The 16,342-nt window shown below is 39.2% G+C and overlaps 2 protein-coding genes across 4 annotated transcripts; both read left to right on the top strand.

The window, feature by feature from the left end:
* The first annotated feature begins 4,627 nt into the window (after nt 1–4,627).
* Nucleotides 4,628–6,481, top strand: LOC131321083 (uncharacterized). The gene has a single exon (XM_058352098.1). The coding sequence runs from the start codon at nt 4,628–4,630 to the stop codon at nt 6,479–6,481; it is 1,854 nt and encodes a 617-aa protein (XP_058208081.1).
* Nucleotides 6,482–9,930: 3,449 nt separating this feature from the next.
* On the top strand, nt 9,931–15,669 carry LOC131318541 (putative F-box/LRR-repeat protein At3g28410). Of its 3 annotated transcripts, XM_058348386.1 has the most exons (6): nt 10,010–10,570; nt 11,260–11,334; nt 13,574–13,793; nt 14,391–14,835; nt 14,961–15,146; nt 15,236–15,669. In XM_058348386.1, exons 2-6 carry the CDS (start codon nt 11,301–11,303, stop codon nt 15,476–15,478), a joined length of 1,128 nt encoding a protein of 375 aa, XP_058204369.1. In that variant the 5' UTR covers nt 10,010–10,570; nt 11,260–11,300; the 3' UTR covers nt 15,479–15,669. The 3 variants fall into 3 exon arrangements, with proteins under 3 accessions (XP_058204366.1, XP_058204369.1, XP_058204368.1); XM_058348383.1 differs by having other exon boundaries at nt 9,931–10,570; nt 13,574–14,835; XM_058348385.1 differs by having other exon boundaries at nt 10,069–10,183; nt 13,574–14,835.
* The last annotated feature ends 673 nt before the right edge of the window (nt 15,670–16,342 follow it).

A 16,342-nucleotide genomic window follows, 5' to 3' on the forward strand; every position in this document is an offset into this window, starting at 1 on the left:
AAAAAAAAAAACCAATTCCCAGTCTTGGCACGCCCGCTCAGCCCTTGAGCCATTTCGGAGCCGAACAGAAACATGAATGGATGTTCGTGGTACCTATGCTTGACAGCAGGTGGCAACATATCACATCGAGTATCCAATATGAAATTGCATACACTGCATTCGATTGCAAGCCCAGAGAAATAATGGCCAGAAGGTGCTTGTGAGCTTCACGCACTCGATAGGCCCCGACAAGTGACAAGGAACCACACTCAATGACTCAACGTCAAGGCAAAATCATTGCACTGGGCACATTTGTAAGAGAATTCCATTGCATGGTTTGATGCAAAACTTGTAGCAATTTAGATTTAAAAACTTCCGGGTCCCAGGAGGTCGAGCGGGTGGTATTGGTGTTGGATCCTGTGCACGCGCATCTCATATTCCCATGTCGAGGTCGAACTCACAGTGAGAACGATCGTAAACGAATCTCTCACATGGGGAGTCACAGGCATTGCTAATGCAATGATACGGTGAGTATAGATATGTGTGAATTTACTTTCTGACAAGCAGCCAAGACCATGACTTCACCTTGACTTCTAACGATTTGGGGAATGTGTAAATGTGAAAGAATGCTCGAGGGAGGGCGGTGTGTTATGTCAAACTTTTGGGGCTAATGCCCCGTTCGGCTCAATAAGTTAATTGACTTATTTTTTTGTTTTTATTCAAAAAAAAATTCGTATTTGTTAGTTTTTGTCTATTTTTGAAGATTATTGCACCGTCATGACGAGAGAAATCTAAAAAGTAAAAAATTATGATCGAAATCTAATTTTTTTTGAATAAAGACGAAATTAGCTTATTGGCTTATTTTTGTCTTTATTCAAAAAAAATTAAGTTTCAATCATAATTTTTTACTTTTTAAATTCCTTTTGTCATGACGATGCAATAATTCTCAAAAAATTGACAAAAAACTAACAAATATGAAAAAGAATTTAAATAATTGTATCTCATCCATTCCGTTGGTTAGTGTAAGAGCGTCCGCACCAGTATCTTTAAATTTTAGACCAAATTAGAGAGCGAAAAGTCATTTTATTACTTTAGCTACTCACTTTTAAAATGTTTACTGCAACAGGCTCTCTATATTAAAATTATCCCATTAAAAATATTATTTCTTTATTCTAAAAAAAGCACCAAACTATCCCATTCCGAGCAACTGTTTACTTGTTATTTATTATTTTTTAATATATAAACTATCTAAAAAAATAAGTGCTCTAATTTTCAATCCATTTGAATCAATACGAAAAATTTATTTTTCTAATCATTTTATTCTAAAGGATCATAATTAATATTTGTTCCAAGGGCTTTTACATGAGAGTCATAGAACCAAATAAAGTATATAAACACATATTATTATAGAAGGTTTTGTATTTTGTGTATTATTATTTTTTAAGTGGTGGATTGCCTCTCATGCATTTAAGGCATCGTAGTATATATATTATAATAATAATATACTATCATGTAGCAAGGAAACAGTGACTAGCCAAAGAAAAAGAGCAACCGTAGGAAATGTAAAAATTTGGCAAGTGGTCCCACGTTTGAAGAGTCTGATGCGAGGCCAATTTCTACCTTTGGCTCGATCAAGTGGCGTATAGGGCAATTTGCCTTGTCTGACTAGGTGTCCAGCCCAATGGATTGAGTGATCTGGGGTGCTTACACTTGCAGGGGCTCAATTTAAGGCAAGGCAAAGCTCCATATGGACTGGTCCGACACATGAAGTAAAAGCACTGAGAGCGGAAGCGGACCGAATCCCCTGATTGCCAGGTGACTACCACGGCGCCAACACTGGAGATCATTTAGTTAAGCTAGAGTTGACTTTAGAGTATATTATTTGCAGTGATATATTATGCCTATGGCCTGGACATTTTGTGGCTACATGAGCCTAGAATCGAGGATTGCCAAATATGCCTTGGCAAGTTTTAAGCTGGGGTTGTATAGGGGCGACAAATTTACGGAAGAAACCATGCAAATCTTTCTTCGTCTTGATGTATTTATCACAAACCTAGGATTATAATAAGTGCACTTTTGTAACGGATTTGAGGTGTGGACGATGACTACGATTTCCAAGGAGGGAGATTGACTTTTGTTAAGTCAGTTTTGCCAAGCTTTTTACTGTAGCCTTAAATGACGTACTGAGCGGCGGATGAGATTGGCGCCCTACCCAAATTTCAAATTTTCTTTAGAATCATAACAATTTTTTTTTCTTAAAAACAATTAAATTATATTATCTTGCCTGCCCAACGTTTTTAAAACAAAATCTAACATTTGCTGGTTCAAGATTTTCTTCATGAAAAGTTTCATAAGTGTTCTTTTAAGATTGTATGCATCTATAAAATAATTTAATTTTTGGTTTAAATACTTTATCTTTTGCAATAGCTATGAGGTATGATATTGTATGCATCTACAATTATAAATATAGAGATATACGGGGCGGTTCCGGAAACATCTAAAAAAACACCCCAAATTTCAATTTCATAGTTTCCAATCAAATTTTTTTTTTTGGTTTTAAATGTTCACTTTATAATGGACATTACCACATCTTATTCATTGTCTTTTGTGGGCTACTTTCATCACACGCCTTTGATTTTTGTTTTGTTTTCGGTCTAAATTTTGATGGGTTTGGGGCGCATGTGATTCATGCCTCATCATACAAGGACTACCCAACAGTTTCCTCCCAAAACAATGGTATTGGTCTCATGGAACAGAAAAACTTATTTACGGACCTTCCTGTATATTTGTATTTACGGAACTAAATCGTGTGCATCCAAAGTGTATTGGACGGTCCGGATTATAAAAAAACTATTCGCGCGAAGAGTCGGTCCAGATTGATTATGCTTTTTTTAGTCAACACTAACTAGATCAAATTGCGTTTGTAGTGGAAAACTATTGGGTTTGTATGATGTAATTGGCCTAAAGGATTGAATTGATTGCCAGTAGAAGGAATTGTGGTACTCTAAGGGGTGATTTTGATGTGCTTTTTATTGTTCTGCTGAGAGTCAATACTATTTTTCATTTTTCATTTTTTGAGTTCGTTTTTGTTGGTGTAAACTACTGTTGTACCCGTACCATGCATGAGTGAGAAAACATGCATGAGCGAGACTAACATGTATGCCCAATATATGTTCATGACATAATAGATGCGTATCATGTGAACCCAAATCACACACATAAAAAAATGAGAGCAACCTTTCGGCTTGCCTCTAATCATGAGGAATAATTTCTTAAATAGTGTGAAGCATAAAAAAGAATATCCTGAAATGTCCTTGAGTGCAAGGGGGATTAACAAACTGAAAAGAAAATCTCAGATGCCTAACTATAACAATGATAGGATTCTTATTTAGTTGCCTAGTTTATTTTTCTTTATTTCTAACCATGATTTAGGTTGCTTGAGTCTAGGATATTATGTCTCAATTGTTTCATTTGATTGCATTTCCTTTTTAATAGAATAGAATTCTCTAAAAATGTGCCGTATAGTTTATTATGCAAGAATAATATCATAATTGCTTATGTAGAACACGTGGAGGCCCAATTTCATAATCAATTGGACCGGTCGAAGCCTCGGAAGCCCAAACGTTGTTTAATTTCAAATTACCCAATTTGGCAACTTTCGGACAAGTTTGGATCGGACCCAAACTTGGCGGGCTGACTTATTTTCGCGCTGCGATCAATACTCATGAACCCTAGTTGATGATCAACGGTGTTTTTCGGCCTAATTCCTTCGTTTAGGCCTCCAATTGGACATTTTTGCCGTTTTAGAAAATATTTGTTTCGTTAATAACTTTTAGCGTATTATTCCGTAGAAGTTGATTCTTTTTGGGAAAGTCATGTTTTTCTTTCATTTTTTCAATTTTATTAATTTCCCCAAATTTTGGGAATTTTCGTTTTTGAGTTAGGGTTTTGCTAGGGTTACGTCTTTTTCCTATAAAAGGGGTTGTAACCTAATGTTTAAGCAACTTTTAATCAATATTATTCAGACTTTGTCTCTTTCTCTCGTGGACTCGAGTTTATCATTCGCTTATTATTTGTTCGATTAATACGCAACTAGTCTTTTCATGAATTCTGTTGCGTCAAGTGGTATCAGAGCCACGCTTTGCCTGGTTCGATGGCACCAAACACAGAAGAAGACACACCCATTGACGTTGGTTGTGGGATTATTGACCTAAGGAGGATGGTGGAGGATCAACAGGCATAATTGACTGAGATCCATCAGAATACTCATACTTAGTTCGCTGAGATCCATGAGTTGCTACAGGAAATGACTCTACAAAATCGCCAAAGACCAGAAAGGGTTGAGGAGGAACGCGCGGTGGGGTTTGCCCATCGTCAACCTCGTAACCAGGATCGGGAGCGCGCCAAAGGATTTGCCCGACGCCCACCCGGTGATCGACGGGTTGCAAGGCATCTTCGTCATCGTGCTGATACCGAAGATTCTGAACCTGAAGATGAAGAAGAGGAATAGGGAGGGCGCCGTCCAGCACGGCAACAACAGTGGTTTGATGATTACAAAGTGAAGGTGGATCTTCCCACGTTCAACGGTAATCTGCATATTGAGGACTTTCTTGATTGGCTTTCTGAGGTTGAGAGATTTCTTAATATGATGGAGGTTTTTGAGACTAAACAGGTGAAGTTGGTCGCCTACAAGTTGAAGAGCGGCGCTGCAGTTTGGTGGGATCAGTTACAAACGAAACGGTACAGGCAGGGAAGAGAGCCTGTGAGGACATGGCGCCGAATGAAGCAACTGTTGATGGAGAGATTCTTGCCACCTAATTATGATCAACATCTATTCCGGTCATATCAAAACTGTTCGCAGGGATCTAAGTCCGTGTTTGACTACACGACTGAATTTAGTCGACTTTCAGATCGTAATAATCTCAATGAAACCGAAGGTCAGCGCGTAGCCAGATACATGAATGGATTGAAGCCTTCAATTCAGGAGAGAATTGGGTTGCAAGTTGTGTGGAATGTCGAGGAAGCCTATAACCTAGCTTTGAAGGCCGAGCAGTTTGAGCATAAACCGACCAGTTCAGGATTCCGCCGAGGCCCGGGGGAGTCGTTTGTTCCTTCTTCTAAAAGGGGGAAGGAAAAACAACCAGCGGTTCCAGCATTTCAATCAAAAAGTGTTGCTGGTGGTGGAGCGAAGTTTGGAGGACCTAACCAGACAAGTAGCTCTAATAACAGAAACGTGGCCAAGGATCCGAACCCTTACGCCAAACCGAGGGGTGACAAGTGCTTTTGGTGTAACAAACCCGGTCACTTGTCTAATGCATGTCCAGATAGGAAAGTAGGCCTGGTAGAAGAAGAAGAGCTTGTTGAGGATGGCTCTGAGGATGATCCTGATGATGTGGATTATGCCGAAGAAGATGGGGAGCGGGTCAATTGTGTGGTTCAATGGGTGCTGTTCGCGCCAAAATCAAAGGATTCCAGCCAATGTCACAACATATTTCAGTCGCGCTGTTTAGTCAACCAGAAAGTTTGTGATTTGATTGTGGATAGCGGAAGTTGCGAGAATTTTGTGGCGAAGAGACTAGTAGAGCATCTGAAGTTGCCAACGGAACCCCATCCTGCGCCTTACAGCATTGGGTGGATCAAAAAGGGTCCCACGGTGAAGGTAACTCAAGTCTGTAAACTTCCTCTTTCAATTGGGAAATTTTATAGAGCTAATGTTATTTGTGACGTTATAGAGATGGATGCTAGTCATGTATTGTTAGGTAGGCCCTGGCAGTTTGATGTCGACGTTGTTTATAAGGGTCGTGACAACACTTACTGCTTTAATTGGGAGTCCCGTAAGGTTGTTATGGTACCTACCAATCATAAGGTGTCTGTCAAGCCATCTAAAGTAGCGGGGTCCTCGTTTTTAACCGTTGCTAGTTCCGAAGTTGAGTTTGTTGCAGGTTTGAAAGAGTCTAAACAGGTTTATGCAATGGTGGTTAAATCGTTGGTTGTGCACGGAAAGAATGAGGCAGTGATTTCAGTGCCTAAACAGATACAACCGTTACTGGAAGAGTTTGAGGAGCTGGTTGCTGATGATGTGCCTAATGAGCTCCCTCCCATGAGGGATATTCAGCATCAGATCGATTTAGTGCCTGGGGCAAGTCTACCCAATTTACCACATTATCGTATGAGTCCTAAAGAGAATGAGATCTTGAGAGAAAAAGTAGAAGAGCTATTGCAGAAAGGGCATATCCGAGAGAGTCTTAGTCCTTGTGGTGTTCCAGCTTTGTTAACGCCAAAAAAGGATGGTAGTTGGCGTATGTGTGTTGATAGTCGAGCTATTAACAAGATTACCATCAAGTACAGGTTTCCTATTCCGCGTTTGGATAATATGCTGGATATGTTATATAGGTCGAAGTGGTTTTCAAAAATTGACCTGCGAAGTGGGTACCATCAGATTCATATCCGATCGGGCGAAAGACAGCGTTCAAAACCAAGGATGGCCTTTACGAGTGGTTAGTTATGCCATTCGGCCTTTCTAATGCGCCAAGTACTTTTATGCGGATTATGAATCAGGTTTTGCGGCCTTTTATTGGAAAGTTTGTCGTCGTTTATTTCGACGACATACTGATCTATAGTAAGTCCGAGGAGGAGCACGTGGGGCACGTGCGCCAAGTGTTGATGGTGCTGCAAAAAAATAAATTGTACATTCAACTCAAGAAGTGCAGTTTCTTGACTAACATCTTATTGTTCTTGGGTTATGTGGTTAGTTCTGATGGGATTCATGTGGATGAAGATAAGGTTCGAGCCATTCGTGAGTGGCCGACGCCGAAATCTGTTACCGAGGTTCGAAGCTTCCATGGGTTGGCCACTTTCTATCGGCGTTTCATTCGGATTTTCAGTTCTATTGTAGCACCGATCACTGAGTGTTTGAAGAAAGGGAAGTTCTTATGGGGAGATGAAGCAGAGAAGAGCTTCATGGTGGTTAAGGAGAAGCTGTGCACCGCACCAGTGTTGGCACTACCTAGCTTTCAAAAGATTTTTGAAGTTGAGTGCGATGCTAGTGGGATTGGCATTGGGGCTGTTCTGTCCTAAGAAAGAAGACCGGTGGCTTTCTTTAGTGAGAAGTTAAGTGAAGCAAGACAGAAGTGGAGTACTTATGATCAGGAATTCTATGCTGTGGTGCGCACTCTCAAACATTGGGAGCATTATCTGATTCAAAGAGAGTTTGTTTTGTATACTGATCATTAGGCACTGAAATTTATCAATAGTCATAAGAAGTTGGATAGTATGCACATGCGTTGGGCGACGTTTTTGCAGAAATTTCCTTTTTCTATTCGACATAAGTCTGGGGTAACAAATCGTGTAGCTGATGTTTTGAGTCGTCGAGCTGATCTATTGGTGACTTTGGCCCATGAGATTGTGGGGTTTGAATTTTGGAAGGAATTGTACCCAAAGGATGATGACTTTAAGGAGACTTGGGATATATGTGTGCAAAATCGACCTATGAGTGATTTTCATATTACTGATGGGTATTTGTTTCGAGGCAATCGTTTGTGTATTCCAAAGTCTTCCTTAAGAGAAAGCTTAATCGGAGACTTACACGGTGGAGGATTAAGTGGTCACTTAGGGAGGGATAAAACTGTGGCCAGTTTGGAGGAACGGTATTATTGGCCTCAGTTGAAGTGAGATGCTGGGAATTTTGTAAGGAAGTGCTACACTTGTCAGGTGTCTAAAGGTCAGTCCCAAAACACTGGTCTTTACACGCCTCTACCTGTTCCTGATAGCATATGGGAGGACTTGTCGATGGATTTTGTGTTGGGTTTGCCTCGTACTCAACGAGCAGTAGATTCTGTGTTTGTGGTAGTGGACAAGTTTTCGAAGATGGTGCACTTCATTGCTTGCCGAAAACATCTGATGCTTCTCATGTGGCTCGTTTGTTTTTTCGTGAGGTGGTGCGTTTACATGGGGTGCCGCAGTCCATTACTTCTGACTGTGATGTGAAGTTTCTTAGCCATTTCTGGGTAACTTTGTGGAAGATGTTCGGTACGTCGCTGAAAAGAAGCTCCACTGCACATCCACAAACGGATGGCCAAACTGAGGTGACTAACCGGAGTTTGGGAAATTTGATTCGCAGTATTTGTGGGGACAAGCCGAAACAGTGGGATTTTGCTTTACCGCAGGCTAAGTTTGCTTTCAATAGTGCAATTCACAGTGCCACGGGAAAATCACATTTTTCTTTGGTATATGTGACCCCTCCAAAGCATGTGGTGGATTTGGTTCAATTTTCCCGAGGGCCTGGGGTTAGTGTTGTAGCTGAAGCAATGGCTAAGTAGGCTCAAGAGGTGCAGGAGTAGGTGAAACAGAAGTTGGCTGAGACAAATGCGAAGTACAAGCGAGCTGCTAATAAGCGTAGGCGTGCGAAATTGTTTCAGGAGGGTGATTCTGTTATGGTCTTTTTGCGAAAGGAGAGGTTTCCCGTGGGAACCTATAATAAGTTGAAACCAAGGAAGTATGGTCCGTACTGAGTTGTGAAAAAAATTGGTGACAATGCTTATGTGATTGATCTGCCTGAGACTATGAAGATTTCCAAGGGTTTCAATGTTGCTGATCTATTTGAGTACCATGCTGAGGAGCCACTTTATCCAGATTTGAACTCGGGGTCGAGTTCTTTCGAAGTCGAGGGGACTGATGTAGGACACGTGGAGGCCTAATTTCACGATCAATTGGACCGGTCGAAGCCTCAGAAGCCCAAACGTTGTTTAATTTCAAATTACCCAATTTGGCAACTTTCGGACAAGTTTGGATCGGGCCCAAACTTGGTGGGTTGACTTATTGTCGCGCTGCAATCAATACTCATGAACTCTAGTTGATGATCAACGGTGTTTTTCGGCCTAATTCCTTCGTTTAGGCCTTCAATTGGACATTTTTGCCGTTTTAGGAAATATTTGTTTTGTTAATAACTTTTAGCGTATTATTCTGTAGAAGTTGATTCTTTTTGGAAAAGTCATGTTTTTCTTTCCTTTTTCCAATTTTATTAATTTTCCCAAATTTTGGGAATTTTCGTTTTTGAGTTAGGGTTTTGCTAGGCTTACGCATTTTTCCTATAAAAAGGGTTGTAACCTAATGTTTAAGCAATTTTTAATCAATATTATTCTGACTTTGTCTTTTTCTCTCGTGGACTCAAGTTTATCATTCGTTCGATTAGTACGCAACTAGTCTTTTCGTGAATTCCGCTGCGTCAATTGCTCTGAGGCTTTGGAGCTTAGATACCCTCAAAGTGATCTAGTTGGAGGCTCGATCCTCTCGAAGTGATTAGCTTCTCACACATTTTCTCTTGTTCTTTTAATTTTCGTTAGTGATCCTGTCAATAAATTAAAGGTTACTTTAGGCTATAGTTGATTTATTACTTGCTTCGGGCAACTTTTACAAACTCAATGGAACTTTTATACTGGCACCATCAATTTTGATGGGGTCGCTGTTGCATTTTCAGAAATTTTCTATTTTGAGCACATATAATGTGCAGCTTAAGGTTGCAAAGCTCACATTACATACAAACTGAAAGCAAGAAACCGAGCCTTGTTCTGTCACACTATCAGGGTTTTGTTCTTAGAAAAATACCCAAAATTTATCGTATGCTCAAAATAATACATCAAACGTTATGGTGTAAGATTATTTCCGAATAGTGTATTTAAGAATTAAAATGCCTTCGATATACTTGTAAAAGCTATGCAAGTTGACCCGCGGAAAGGTAAGTACAAGAATTGACACATAAATATATTTATGTACACAAATAATAAAATTGCGGGTTTTTTTTTTTTTGGTCAGTCGAAAATAAAAATGTGGGTCTTTACACTCTTTGACCTTATATGTTCCAAGTGTAATAACTGCTTCGATACATTCAAGAGTTAAAAGCAAATTTTATACAGTATATATATTCCGAAAGACTGAAAATGCTTTTTCTCATTTTCTGTTTTACGAAATATAGTCATTATTCGTGTGGAAAAAATAAAGAGAAAAATGGAAACTGTGATATTTCTATCGAGGAGGGGGAGGGAAAAAGTGAAGAATCGAGCGGGAAAGCGGATCAAATGGCGAGGGAAAATGGGAAGTTTACTACTACTACTATGAGTGTTACTGTAGATTAACCTAGATCGGTTGATAAGATTGAGAAAGAGAGATCGATGGGCAGGCGTAGATGTGCATAGATCTGTATTTATTGGTGAGTGTGGACGTGTTCTTAGGGTTTCTTCGTTTTTCTGCCGGCATCGGCACCACCGCCGGCCGATGTACTGTTTTCATCCCTTATCTAATAAGAGCTCGCAACAGGCTTCGTGAGACACCCATCAATTTTTGGTACCCAACTAGTGAATCTGAATCACAACCCAGAATCTTCTCCTCGAAATGACTTCCCTTCCAAACCAAACGAGGCCTTAATCACAGGCCCGTCAAATCTCAACCATCCCAGCCAACGATCGGCGGCTCCTGCAACATAACAGGGAGGAAAGGCGACTAATTCGGCTGATCTCCGGCGAACGGAGCGCATGCATCTAGATCCGGCTGCTCCGACTACTTTCATTCTGTTTCCGAACTTTCCTATTCGTCTAAGGTAATTACTGCTGCTCCGCGTTGATTTCAGTGTTTCGTTTGCTTTAGCCGCTGGGATTGGTTGAAATTGATTGAGTTTTGGGTATGGATCATTTTATTTTTGTTTGCCGAGTTGACTGGGAGCTGAGTTTATTGGCCTAGTTTGTAGACTACTTTCTACTGTTTTCACAGAACTGTGTTCTGATTTGACTGGGTTTGAGTTGAAAAACAATGATAATAAAATTAACAAATAAAATAATTGATTCCACTGGATTGTGTGCTGAGTTTAACCGGGGTTTTGGGGTGGAATTTATTCTCTAATGGATCTTTTGCAGGTGCTGGAATGAGCTATGTTTTATATCATTTGTATGCTATGTTGTTTTACAATCCTATGGGGTTTGGTTTTTAGTTGATTCTAGTCTAGTTGTCTCCCCCTTGGGTATGCATCGGGTTGTATTTGCTTGTAAACTGTTTGTGTTATCTCTATATTTCTTGCTGTTCTTCCAAAAAAACAACCTAGATCGGTTGATAGATTGAGAAAGAGAGATCTATGGGCAGGTGTAGATGTGCATAGATTTGTATTTATTGGTAGGTGTAGATGTGTTTTTAGGGTTTCCACTACCGATGCATATGAAAAAGCTACAATATTTCTTTTCTTCTCTCTTTATCTTGTGATAAGAGTCCTAAGTTTTTCGATCGGTTGTTGCGCAGGTGACAATCCCCGGTGTAAAGGAGTGCAACTGAAGAAGACGATGGTTCAAAGACAATTGGAATCTGACGGTGCGGGTATCTCTCTGTCTCTATTGGATTCTAGTGTAATAAAGTTCTAGAATTGGAATTTTGGTGGATTGCGGTGTCATTGTCGTGGGCTTGAGTCATTAAGTGCAATTTGCTGAGCAGCTGAATCTTCGTTGTTACTCACATCGAAGTCCAAGTATATTTTAGGTGAATTTTTGTGGGATTTCAAAATATGTTAGGTATACGTAGGTGTTTTTTTTTTGTTGTTGATCTTTTTGGAGTATGGTGGAAGGCAGTGAAGTTAATTTGCGAACTGTTGTCCTTTTTTCCAATTTGTTTTTTCTTTTCTGTGTATGGTTCATGTACATTGAAACAATTGTTTGTATTTCCTTGTCAATTTGAAATGGTCTCACCTTTCCCTTTAATATAATGGAATGGTGAATTGACTGAATTGATTTGATGGATTGGTTGCATATAACGATAGCTAGCACTGAACACAACTCTCTTCCAAGTCATCCAAAATCCCATCTTTAGTTTTCTGTGATTACTAAAACTTTAGACACCTATGTAGCCTGCAACTAATGTCTAGATGTAATGTTGAGAAGAAATAGGGACTGTAAAAAAAAGGAGTATAAAAATACTACCTTCAAAATATTAATAATCTCGTTCTACATTTCATCATCTTTCATGACTATGGAAAAACCACATTGTTGAGGGGAGAGCTCTCAAGGATTAGGGTAGATGTTTCCAAGTGTAGTGAGGAGGGAGGAAGAAATCTGCCACTATCTAAAAATAAACCACGTTATTTTTTATCAAGTGTTCGTATTATATATTTCTAATGCATATATTTCTAATGCATATAATAACTTTTAATTATTCAAGGTGCCTCAAGTGTCTGTCCAAAATTGACGTGTCCGTATCAATATCCGTGCTTCTTAGCACAGGAAAATAATTAGCTATATCCTCTTCTTCTTCCAGAAACTTTAGCATGTCCCAAAGATACCGTAAATGGCAGGGATAATATCCGAAGGCCTTCAAATTGTCAATTCGTATGTGAAAAGATGAATTAAATCTGTAATATATGCTTTCTACTTTTATTTTCTTTGTGGAAAGCGTAGGGGGCAGAGGTGGAATTTGGTAATTATAGTGGCAAGCTGCTTTTGAATTTCTCCTTCCTTTATAGTTGTCTTTTTGGAGTGATATATCAAATTGGGTGCTGCATTCTTTGAGGCGGCCAGGTCATGTATGAAATGGACAGGGCGGGCCATGAACTTCTCTGGGCCTTTATATAAGATACAACTTCGAAAAGATTTCATTATAATTGGTTTAAAATATTATGTGATCCGATTCCCTCATGTTCTTAACGACTCTATTCTGCCAAGAAAGAAATCTAAGCTGTAACACCCTGACCCAATTTTTAATTTAAATCCTTCTGGTAGGAAAAATTGAACCGACTGAGAAAGATATCACTGATAAATTATCCTTTTTATATTTTAACTACAGGACTACTAACTAAGGCACTATTAAACTTATTGATTTTGTACTCCTTAAAGGAATGAAATAACTGATTTATTCAATTTTGTTGATGTGTTTAAACAGAATGTGGTAGAGTTATAATTACTTTAAAGGCTAACACTATTTCATGGGCTTTATATTAAGAGTTGGCTCTACGAGAAACTTTTCCAACATGAGAAGGAAGGTAATTGAGACCCTAAACATTAACTATTATGCACAAAAGTTGAATTGGATCGCCTATCAAAAAAATTTTGAATTGGAACTCTAGGCCTGCCCTCTCTGATGCCTTTTGGCTCTGATTTCGGGGCATGGTTCTGCAGTAAAACGTCTGGTTTAGGGGGCCACTGTTTCAATTATTGTTGTTGTTTGGAGGAAATCCGAGGGGAAAAGGATAAAAAAATTGGAAAGAAAACGTTATGCAGAAGCACATTACTGTTGCTAGTGTGTCTAGGGTCTAACGTGCAAAAAGGAAAACCATTAATTGCTTGTCCCAGAACACATTACTAGTTAAAGGTCTGAAATTGTGACTTTGAGAGTCAAAGTGATATCTGTTACTTTCTTCTTCTTCTTTTTTTTGATCTGAGGGATATCTGTTACTTATTTTGAAGAAAATATGACAGGACCACAAAAAGTGGTACAATCCTCAATTGGAAGGATTTCAAATGACAGTTTTACTAGGCATTTCACTTATATGACCTTTTACTTTCATTGCATCTCTCTATCTATTTTCTTTCTTGTGTGATGACTTTATTGAATATATATATTCCTCCAGTGAATGTGATTAACATGAAAAGGCGGAAGTGGCTCAAGAGAGAACGTTTTATGAACTTCGGTGATGTCTACTCTGACAAGGTTGACAGGATTTCCCAGCTGCCAGAACCAATCATTCACCACATCCTTTCGTTGCTCCCCACAGAAGATGCAGTTTGTACAAATGTTTTGTCAAAGACATGGCGCCGTATATGGTCCACCTTCCCTGTTTTTGATTTCAGGTTAGTCGATGGTAAATACTTTGATAAACACGGTATTGAAGATTGGGATGCTGAGACATCAAAAGATGATTTTTTGAGCTTCGTGGAAGAATCTCTGAAGCGCCGCCTTGTCCAGGATTTCAGTATCGATAAGTTTCAGATGCATATTCTCTTCGGCAGCTTAAAATCTTTGACCCCTTGGATGGATCGATGGCTTACCATTGTTACTGAGAGGAATGTGAAAGAGTTGGATTTAAATGTCGGTTGTGCTGGTACTAGAATTTACAGCTTACCTGCGATTGTCCTTGGTGCGAAATCTATTTATGTGCTAAGGTTGTCAAATTGTAATTTAAATCTTAATGTAGCTGATGGTATCATCAAATTTTCGCACTTGCGAGAGTTGAATCTCAGAGAGATGCATGTTGATGAATGGATGATTCAAACTTTCACCTCTAGTTGCCCTTTCATTGAGTCTTTGGAACTCGGTAGTTGCCATGGGCTTGACAGTCTTTGCCTCCCTTCAAGTCTACTTCAACTCAGTAAGGTTGTGCTGAGGGATTGCTATGGACTTAAAATTGTGCTGATAGAGGCACCTAATCTTATTCATTTCTACATCAGGAACGCATCATCTGTTCCATGCGAGATCAACTTGGTTGCTTGCAGTAAGTCTCTCAGGAAATTGTCACTACTCAGTGCCACCATGACAGAGGAGGAATTCCAAAATCTCATGTCTCTCACTCCCGGTGTTGAGGTTCTGGAGTTGTACTACCTTGGCCGATGTTCAAGAATTATGATTTCGAGTCAAAATCTAAAGCGACTGGTTCTGAAAGCATGCAAGAAGTGGTTGGTTGCGGAAATTGACACTCCAAATCTGTTGTCAGTTGAACATACTTGCTATCAGAGGTACTTGTCCTTCAACTATATCAACGCAGCACATCTCCGGGAAGTTGACTTGGAATTCTGCCTTGCAAGTCATGACATCGGTTGGTTTTCTAAATTGAAAGAGTTTCTCACAAGCTTCGCTCATTCTGAAAATTTCAGTATGGTGGTTCTCTGCTCCAAGGTGTTTTAATTTTGATGTTCTTTATCTTCTGTTTATTGTTATCTCATCAATCACCATATATTATGTGTTATTTGTTTCGACCTGTTTAAAATGTTTTATACATTGTTTGCTAATGTTATTTGCAGAATGTCAGTATTCATGCAAAATTAAGGGAAATCTTGCTTCTGCCACTCTATACTCTCATGGATCTGAATCCTCAAGTTATTATTTCTTCAAAGACTTTTACAGAACTTGTAGATCGCGTATTTGACAGATTCCATCCTGATACTTTGTCTCTTATATCGATGTGTTCATGCAGAAAATATCTAGAGGTATTCTCTCTGGTGCACAAGTTATCGTGTTGCTACGTCTAGTGTAAATTGTAACTTGTTCATTCGTTCTCGTGTAATGCAATTTACAGTTTCTATATGAAAGTTTAGTGGAGCAAGAAGATCATTGTGAAGATTTTAGAAGCAGAAGGAATCACTGGAGGCACTTTTTAGGTGGATTTGAGATCGAGAATCTTGAAGGAGTTGAAGAAAATAGGACATCTCCGTGGAAAGCTTTCTTAAAGTCATATTTAACTGTTGCATACTGGACGGTTGCACTTAAATTGGAATGGAAATGCACGAAGATGTATAAAAGTTCAGGTGTTATGTTTTAGATTCATTGTCTCGAGATGTTGTTGAATTGAGACATAATTGCCAGTTTGAATAACTGTTTCCAGTTTCTTTTTCCATCTTTGAGTACTGTTTCCGGGCCAACTACTTGGTCTATCATTGAGTGCTGTTTAACCCAGAAACTTTGACAAACTGAAATTTTCAAATTGAGCTGTCTTGAGTGTACGAGATCCCAGATTGAGTTTGTAAAATTTAGCTCAGGTGCTTAAAGATTGTGCAATCCTTAGTGGTATTCCGTTTGGGCTAATCGTCTTTATGTTGTAGCAATTAACTGTTCATAAGATAGTGCAATTATCTTCAGTTCTGGATGTCAAGGACCTTTCTTCTTCATCAGCCCCTTCATCATCAATTGTATAAGAGGTAAGTAGCTTATTGCTAAAACTTCATTCCATTAATTCGTTTCAAGAATTGGATGTGTATTGTAAGATAGCGTGTTAGTCCCACATTATTTAGTTGAGTAATGAAACACGACGTTCCATAATATAGATAAACAGTATTGTGTGTCTAGGGTTGATCAACACCCTAAACACTTTTCCTTTCCCAAACAACATGGTATCAGAGCCTCCCTTACCCTAATGTCACATTACTGTATGTTTAGATAGCATATTTTGGAGCGTAGCGTTAAAATGGGGTTCAGTGGTTTTGGAGTTCGTGTCGTTTTAAGTGACAGTAATGGTATGTCTTCTAAGTGACAGTAATGGTATTTCAATGGAGAATATGATACGTTGCGAAAGGAATTTTTGGAAGGTGGATAGGGAAAAAAGAACAAGAAGTCTGTATGTACCAGTGTATGGATTTGATGGTGACAACTGTTATCTCTGGGAGACAAAGGACATGTGACTATTGAG

The sequence above is a fragment of the Rhododendron vialii genome, chromosome 3a (genome assembly GCF_030253575.1).
Source record: "Rhododendron vialii isolate Sample 1 chromosome 3a, ASM3025357v1".
NCBI lineage: Eukaryota > Viridiplantae > Streptophyta > Magnoliopsida > Ericales > Ericaceae > Rhododendron > Rhododendron vialii.

Bases quoted from the DNA above. Each gene is read 5' to 3' on its own strand.
- LOC131321083 (XM_058352098.1), top strand. From the start codon at position 4,628: ATGGAGGTTTTTGAGACTAAACAGGTGAAGTTGGTCGCCTACAAGTTG.
- LOC131318541 (XM_058348383.1), top strand. From the start codon at position 11,301: ATGGTTCAAAGACAATTGGAATCTGACGGTGCGG. The intron at 11,335-13,573 runs GTATCTCTCTGT...ATATTCCTCCAG, and splicing joins ATTGGAATCTGACGGTGCGG to TGAATGTGATTAACATGAAA. The intron at 14,836-14,960 runs GTGTTTTAATTT...TGTTATTTGCAG, and splicing joins TGGTGGTTCTCTGCTCCAAG to AATGTCAGTATTCATGCAAA.